Source organism: Eurypyga helias, unplaced genomic scaffold, assembly GCF_000690775.1.
Source record: "Eurypyga helias isolate BGI_N326 unplaced genomic scaffold, ASM69077v1 scaffold32723, whole genome shotgun sequence".
Taxonomy (NCBI): Eukaryota; Metazoa; Chordata; class Aves; order Eurypygiformes; family Eurypygidae; genus Eurypyga; species Eurypyga helias.
Window position 1 is genome coordinate 2,565 of NW_010239777.1, and position 8,698 is coordinate 11,262.

General features: G+C 44.7%; 1 protein-coding gene across 1 annotated transcript in view; it reads left to right on the forward strand.

The window, feature by feature from the left end:
- YEATS2 (YEATS domain containing 2) overlaps positions 1-8,698 on the forward strand; it is a gene marked incomplete at its 3' end in the record, with an annotated part of 34,890 nt that overhangs the window by 2,478 nt on the left and 23,714 nt on the right. Inside the window, exons 2-7 of the mRNA XM_010148268.1 lie at positions 617-714; positions 822-914; positions 3,234-3,476; positions 5,629-5,744; positions 6,919-7,080; positions 8,314-8,425. Coding sequence (XP_010146570.1) covers positions 617-714; positions 822-914; positions 3,234-3,476; positions 5,629-5,744; positions 6,919-7,080; positions 8,314-8,425 — 824 coding nt within the window. The remainder of the gene's footprint in view (positions 1-616; positions 715-821; positions 915-3,233; positions 3,477-5,628; positions 5,745-6,918; positions 7,081-8,313; positions 8,426-8,698) is intronic.

Sequence of the window (8,698 nt, forward strand, 5' to 3'; positions counted from 1 at the left end):
TTTGACTGCTGTGCTGGAAGAGGATTTCGTAAGAGGCAGACCAGCTTTCAATAATGCCGTTTCCTTTGTGGGTAATAAAAGGCTTGTAGGCACTCCAGAGCAGGCTGCACTTTATGCCAGTGCTAAACGTATAAAGCATTAGTTTGCCTTGTTACTGCTGCGTGGTGTGGTGTAAATTTCCTGGATGTGAATCGGGCCAAAGAGAGCAAAAAACAGCCATCGTGTTCCAGCATACTGCTGCGCAGTCGCAGCGGTAGTTACGCTTGGCCATCGCACTTCTGAGTTTTCCTTTTACTGTTCACAGCTTCACTGAGACAGAAGTAAACAAAGTGGTCCTGTTCTTCCCATCTTGTTATTTGTCATCTCAGACCTAAAAAGGGAAAAACAGCCGTCTCTCAAACCAGCTTTTAAAGACACATGTGGTTTTTGTTAAGACAATTTACTTTCTTTTGCAGAAAAACAATCCTTCCCCTTTTTTTTGTGTGTGTGTGTGCTGAACTTATCCCTTCATTTCTCACTTCATAATGATTTCTGATCTTTATTTTTTCCAAACAGAGCCTCAAAACCAGAAATATAAATACTTCCTTCTTTATTTTCCATGTGTGGCCTTGTACAGCTCGAGATGTTGCAGTGCAGAAGATCGAGACGATTATAAAAGAACAGTTTGCTGTTGAAATGAAGAGTAAAGAACATGAAATTGAAGTTATAGATCAGGTATAAAGGTTTTGTCCCTAAAAATACAGAAGACGCTGGCGTATGGGGATTTGGGCGGATTGCTGCGGTGGTTATCCATCACTATACATTGCCTCTTCTTTTCCTAGCGCCTGATTGAAGCGAGGAGGATGATGGATAAGCTGCGTGCCTGTATTGTGGCTAACTATTACGCATCTGCTGGTCTCCTTAAAGCTGGAGAGGTAAAGATTCCTTTGGAATAATACAACTTCAGGGACTATTTGCTAAGGAAGATGTGTAGGTCACTGGCAGTTCAGCTGATGTTTGGCTTTGAGGTGATGTTTTCTAAAAGGGTGGAATATGAACTGGAAATGGGATGGCAGTGGGAGGGGAGAGCTGGGTGTCACTGACTGGGTGTTGGGTACTCAGCAAAGATGAGCCCTCAGTGAGCAGTTGAGAAGTCGTTGAGCAGCTCTTGGTTCTGGTTTCTGAAATACCCTGTGTTTTCTGTCAGTGAAGAGCGTGAGCTGGGTTCTGATCTTTGGAAGTGCTTTTATCCCATGTCACCCTGTGTCAGCAAGAGCTTGTACTGTCCCCTGTTCTTTACTGGTTCTGCCATGCAGGGTGTTTGTGTTTTCCTTGCTGATTTTCACACTTCCCAGAAATAATAACTTTTGCCATTGTTTCCAAGTGTTCACAAAACTTAACTCGTGTGGCCTTGCTTTGTTTAGTTTTTCTCAAGTTTCAATGAGCTTGAGGCTGGTGTAACTGTATCTTCAGTTGCTTTTCTTGGTTTTTCTTTACAAGTTTCCAATTTGCACGCAGGCTAAATCAGTTCTCCTTTTATTTTACAATTGTTACTGGTTTTGATTTTCTTTGTTGTCTGCTTTTAATCTGTGGTTAGTACATTTTTGACCTCTTTGGCAGTAATTGATTGTCTTGTTTCTGCTTCTGGGAGAATGGGCATCTTTTGTAGTTTAATTCAGAACTTCTAGGAAGAGGATTTGCAAATTCCTGACCTGTCTTATAAATACAACCAGTACTTCAACGTACTGCTGCTAAGTTTTGAGGCTCATGACTCTGTATGATTCCGCTTCATTACGTTTTCCCACAAATTAGTGGACAAGGTGTTGGTCAGGTTACTTGACAAGAGGTAGGGGGGGAAAAAAAGGGGTTCTTGGTGGTGGTTTGGTTTTGGGGTTTTTTTTAGTCATGTTGTGTGTGTCCCTGCTGTTGGATATATGGATATAACTCTCTTAAGTGCTCTTGAACGGGTAATTGAGAGTTGGTAAATGCTTCGCTGCCTACCTAACGGACAGCTGCTAGAAAGCTCCCAGATGAACCTTTAAGGTCCAAGGTGGATCAGTGTTTAACTCCACGCCTGCTACCATCTCTGGAGGGCAGTTCTGCTGCTCCACAGTGGTGCTGGTGTCTGCCCCCATGCCACTCCCTTCATTACGTTGGCAGAATTTTGAATCAGGGAATTTATGTGGATTAAAACTAACCCTGCAAAGGAAAAAAACCCACAAAACTTCCAAGCAAGGCAAACAAACCCAGTAACAAACAAATCCCAAATCAGTTTCTCCAGTTGTTTTCCTTTGTGATCTGCCCCTTCCCCCTGAATAATTGTGCCAGCCCAGCGGGTCAGGTGGTTTGGGCAGGGAAGAAGAGGGTGTCTTTCAGCAGACAGTGCCTGCAAGAACAGCTGTCAGTGCAGCTCTGGTGTGGGTTTGTGGCTTCAGGAGCTGGAATGAGGCTGTCTGTCAGTTCTGTGCTGCTGGCAGAGGGGTGCTTCTGCTAACTTGGGTTGATTAATCATCAGACCAAGGTGAAGGGGAAGACTGATGGCTCAGAGAAGCAGTTGAGGGACACGTGCTTTGGGTGTTCTCCTTGCTACTTCAAGGGTTAAAAGAAAACGTAGGATGAAAATATATTGAGCCTTTGTCACAGTAACAAGAAAAACCATGAGACATTTAAGCACACACACACGCCCCATCTCCCATCTTCGAGGTTTAGGAGGAACTAAGATTCCTGCTAAGATGTCCATTCTGAGGGAAGTTTGCAAGCACGTCTAAGCACATTATTCTTTATCCTCCATGAAGTTTTGGGAGCATACAGGGTGCTAATATGTGTAGCTTGCCTCGTAGGCATTGGCAAGACTGCCAGTCAGTATCAAAACTGAGGAGCCTGGTGGGTTTACGGCCCCTGCTTGCCTGCAGGAATCGGGCAGCTGTGGTCTTGCCTGTGGTATAAGGCCATAGCTGTCTGCACAGGAAGGGAAGCTGCTATTTTCGAAGGGGCAGTAGGCTGCAGTCCTCTCCAAAACCAGGTGGGTTTCTGAGATCGGGAGGTCTAAAGGAGCAGATGCAATTTGGGGTCCTGTTTCTCTAGAACCATTGTAAGCTTTTATCTTCTGCAGCATATGTTTTTCCTGCAAGGCAGCTGATTAAATATTTGCTCTTTCTTCATGCATTGACTTATTGCTCTGCTTCTGGCGCAGCTTCACTTTTATGTGGGCTGCAGGGAAATAGTGACAGATCTGCCTGACCTCTCTGTTGCAGGGGACCAGGACATGTGATGCGACAATTCTTAATCACCCGTCAATCAAGAAATTCTTGGAATCACCCTCCAGATCGTCATCTCCAGCTAACCAGGGCTCGGACACTCCATCTGCCAACCACTCCGAGAGTGACTCGCTCTCTCAGCACAATGACTTTCTCCTGGACAAAGACAATGGCAACTTGGATGCAGACGAGCGTCTGACAAACAGCCTGGACCAGAGACAGAGCAGAAATACTGCCCGGGTAAAGTAAAACTTGAGTGGTGATCAAGTTGTTGGAGGTGTGTGCTCTGTCTGGACTCGGTGTTGGCACCAGGAGCTCTTCATGTTTTTACCCACCTTGCTGAAGATCTGTTTCTTACCCTCTCCAACCACTTGCTCCCACTCTCTCAGTCTGGCTTTGCTGTAAGGCTAACTGAAGCACGTGTAACTTGGGTAACTCCTCTTAACTCTGTCTTGCCTGACTGAGAGGTCAGCCAGGCAGTGGTGATAGTGTTTGTGCCAGCACAGCTCTCTGCCTTTGCCTCCCTCAGTGTCCTCTGGGGAAGGAGGTGTTTCACAGCTTGAGCAAAGGGGTTTGATGTGCAGGTGGAAGTCAGGTCTGGAAGGGTAGAGCCTGGAGAGAAGAAGAAGATGTGTCATTCCCAGCGGTGTTTTTTAAGTAGTAATGCTGCTGCCTGGCCCTGGGTGCTCGTGGGGACTGCATTGCTTAGGGTGGTTGAACCACTGGAGTTTGGGGTTTGGCCTCCTCAGCAGCCCAGCAGAAAACAGTGATGCTGGTGGATTAGCTCACCCTGGGAGCTGGTAGAGCCCAGGTGTATAGTTTGAGTTGGTTTTATCTTGGTGGCACTGCTTGCTTTTATACCAATATCACTTTTGCTTAACTGGACCAGACTGACCTTTTTTCATTGTTCCCCCCATACCTTTTTCTGTGTTATTTTTGACCTGAATCCATTCCTTCTATGGCTAACCGTGCAGCCACAGAAATGCTTTACCCATTGGCTGTGGTTAGGTCCACGGGGGAGGCTCTGGCACTGGGTGCAGGTGAAATGTGCCTTAGTGGGTGACGTGGAACTCTTCCATTTCCCTCCTTTAAGCTCTGAGACCTGTCAGAGGGGTACAGCCTCTAATCCAAACCAGGGATGGCTGTATCTCATTGCCCATGACTGCATTCTGCAACTGAACAGGTTGCAATAATATGTGGCAGAAAGAGCAAACGTTCTTACTCCACTGAGCAGCACGACACCCTTGATAACAGGGCTGCAGTTTGCTGAAACCCTGCCCAGGGTCCGTAGCAGAAGGCAGGTATACAGTACATAACGGGGACCCACCTGTACTGTAAACCACCAGACCAGTATAAGTTGTGTCTGCACTGGGGCGTTGATGGAGCAGTTGTACTGCTTTGAGAAGGGTGTTGGTACATCCTCAACCAGCACAGCCTATGACCCTGAGGGGGAGTGATGAGAGCAGCAGCCATCCCAACCTTCTGTGGCTCCTTGCTCCAGTTTGGGCCATCAGTGGGTTAAGAGGAGGTGTAGCGGTTCCTAGTGAACCCACTGCTCCCCATGCTGACCCTCGTCTGAGTGCTCACTGGAGTCAGCTCCAGGAAGCTGCAGCACCAGCTCTGCTGTTCACGAGAAGGTGGCCGTCCCTTATTCTCTGGACAGCCGCTTTATCCAACGGTTGTAGAAAAGCGTCTCGTTCCCATGCAAACGACGGTGCAGCCGTCACTGGCACTCTGGGTGGTCACAATACCAATTTACCGGGGAGTCTTGGCCACTGCTTAATAGCTGAGCTTGTGCTCTAAGGTTGCTTAGGCTGGATTTATTATGCCCAAGTCCTGCAGTGGATTTGTAGGCTTACGTAGGCATCAGTGACATGGTACGGCTGACTGCTCTCCCTCTTGAGTCGGGGCTGAATTCCTCTCTCAAGCCCAGCCTTCATTCTTCGCTGTGAAGCAACGCGGGAGTCCCTCAAGGCAGCAGAGGGAATGAGAAAGATTTAGATTTTCAGAAGCCACTCGTGGAGGTTTGGCTTTGTTTCTGATTAGTGACCAACATCATGCCACTCTTTTTCAGACAGGGCAGTGGCAGTGCTTTAGAAACGCAAGCTGAAACCATGGCTCAGGTCCATGGTATGTCGCATAATGTACGCTCAGTTAAGCCATGCAGCGTGCACTTGGCTGGGTACTGTATCATTGCTCCGTGCCTGAGTTGCTTAAACGTGCCTAGATAGCAATTTAAGTATTTTTAGGGATGATTCATTGCTGGTCTCTAATTTAACTACACAGGTTTACTTTTTTTAACAACACCTTTTTCTAGCGCCAAACAAAATGATGTTTAAGAGGAATGTTTGGTTTTTTGTTTGCCTTTTGTTTTTTCTTCCCCTACCCTTAGGACAGTTCGGGTGTTTCAAGCTCTCAAAAACCAGGACAACGAAATGCCGGACTGTCAAATGATGAAACTTCACGGCTTTATGTGAAGAAAACGATTGTGGTTGGCAACGTCTCCAAGTTAGTATTCAGAGTCTGAGAGATGGTCATTTATTTCAGGATTAATTGGAACAGAAGGTTAAAATTAGGAGACAGAAATGCTGGGCTGTCCCATATGAGGTATTGCCCTTGAGTAGTCGCTGTACCTAGGGCTGCTCTCCCCCAGGGTCTGCATGAGGTCTTCTGTGGGAGGAACAGGTGTTGTAGTAATTGTTATATATATATATACATATAATTTTTTAAATACATATGGAGGTTTTAAGATCTGTTTCTCTCAAGGGGAATCTTTCAGCCTTTTCTGACCAGTTAGAAATTCGAAGGTTTTCAGTGAAAATTTTGGAAAAGCAAGTTGTCCTAACGGTTGATTCGCTGTGTCCATAGGAAAAATGTGGGATATTTTTAAAGAGAGATGAAAAGGAAAAAAATCAAAAACAGCCCACCAGAATGAGGAAAATTGTTAAAGTCTAGCACAGTCTGAAGAAATTAGTTTGTACAGATTTTATTTATAATTAAAACCAAAAAATTAACGCAAGTAAATAGACATGAACGTTGAGGAAATCAGTGAAGAAAGGCATTCATTTTAGGAAACTATGGACAGTCCAGGTTTTAACTCTTCACCCTCACACTACTCAAGGTAGTCTTTTCCTCTTGCATAGGAAGTAGCAAACACTTGCTGACAAGACTTACAGTATTAGAATTGCATCTTGAAAATCTGCCTAAGCCTGGACCCGGAAGCAAGCATTGACTGTGAAGTGGCTTATGTGTATAATATGTACAGTGTATGAGAAGAATTGTTATTTTTGTATTTATGGTAGCAGAGTTGCTGCTGATATGTTCTAGTGTGGTTTTGCTTCCTCATATCTCAGAATAAGATGGGAAAAGGGATTTGATGGTGGTAGAATGTTAAAATTAAGCTTCCCTCATTAAGAGCCAAATGTTTAAATGGATGAATTTCACATGTCAGTTGTGCACTAAAAGGGAGGACGTGTTTAGAAGCACAGAGTAGATGATGGGACCTGCATGTGTTTCTCGTCAAACTGTCAGAGTAAGGAACAATGAGCCGAACTGTACAGGGGCAAGGTTCATTTAGGAATTTTACCGCCTCCAATCTTTTTGCCTGGTATTTCCCAAAATACATTTTGTGGTATTTATCTGTTGGGGATTTTTATCTTGTGGTTTTTTATTTCTTTGCCAGGTACATTCCCCCTGACAAGAGAGAAGAAAATGATCAGTCGACCCATAAATGGATGGTGTATGTGCGAGGCTCTCGGAGAGAACCCAGCATAAATCATTTTGTCAAGAAAGTTTGGTTCTTCCTCCATCCCAGTTACAAACCTAATGACCTGGTAGAAGTGAGGTAATAAGGAATTATTCCAGTCACTATTCCAGTCTTTATGCTTGCCAGGCTTACAGTGCCAAGTTTCTTAGAAAGTTAGCAACTTTTCCTGGTTTAGTGTTCCACATCTGTCTTTAACCTCTGGCTTGGATTGACTTACTCCAAAATAATAGTAAAAATAATTTGGTTTCTGTGTAGCAAATGTGCCAACCAATTGTGTTCCTTTTCAATTTCCTACTGAGTGAAAGCATTCAATTGTTGCATTTCGTGCTATTCATGTGAGTTGGTGCATCTCCTGTTGTGTTATGCTGTGCTGTGCAGGTTAGACTTCCGTTGCTAAAAGAGGTGTGTTCTACCTCCCATCTATTCCACTGTGGAAAAGAAAGAGGAGTCTTGGAAAGCTGTTTTGCCCATTGTTTTAATGATCTATGTGTGTGATAAGAAGTATGGGTAAGGCTCAGTAATGTTTCTGAGAAGGCAACCCTGAGCAGGAGAAAGCAAACTCCTTTGTATTTCTTGTATAACATTCTAAATTACACCTGACTACTGCCTTTTTGTGCCTTTCTCAGTTTCCAGTATCTGGTGTCAGTGCTGTTTGTCTTCTTTTTAATCCCGTCTGGTTAATTGATTTCTTGTTGCACAGTCCCAGTCATTGCAGTGAACATTAATGTTCTGGACTAAAAATAGCCATTAAACCTGCTGGGTTGTGTTTCCTTGCAAAACTACATTTGGGATTTTACAGTAACAACAAGCTGAGATACAAAGTAATGGTAAATGTTAGAGATAAACATGCCCTTCCTTTCCAGCTTGGAGAATGACAGTGGCTGAGTTAGCTTTCCTTGTTGTCTGCGTGCCGCTGTCTTGGCGTTCTGTGAAGTGTGTGCCTGCTTGCTACTAGACAGGGAACAGCAGAAAGTGTTTGCAAAGTGCTGCATTGCAAACTCATCTTGCAGCTGTGTCCTAGGAGCTGACCTGGGTTTGGTTTTTTTAGAAGACGTTTGTTTCCTGCGTTCTCTCATCCAAGTGTTTGACTGTTTTCTTCCCTGTCCTCTTGTGCAAAATAAAAGTATGTTTTCAGCTGTCCAAAGCCATAAAGTCCTTGCTTCTGTGATTGCATTCTCCCTGTGGTGAGGAGCAGGCTTGAAGATAGCTTAAGTTGTCAGCTAGAAAAGCAGTCTTTGGCTTTCTGAAAAAGAGGTGGGTGAAAGCGATACCACTTCTGCATCCACAATGTGGATCACCATTTGTTTCCAGAGAACCTCCGTTTCACCTGACCAGGAGAGGCTGGGGAGAATTTCCTGTGAGAGTCCAGATTCACTTCAAGGACAGCCAGAACAAGAGGATCGATATCATACACAATTTGAAGGTACTTGAACAAAATATTTGAGAGAAAGGCAGTTAAATGAGCTCTCCTGCATAATCTAGAAGAGGCTCTGCTTGTGTGTATGCTTCTGCCTTTCTCTGTTGTGTTTATGTTCTGCTGATCAGTTGCATGTGAACAGTTGTTCTGGAGAATCAAAAAAGGTCCAGGAAGACTTCTTACCTTGGCTGCATTGGAGTTGGTGTGGTAGCCAAGGAACCCGGCCTTGCGGAAGCTGGAACTGATCCTGCTCAGAGCAGGAAAGCATTTACCTGTTGT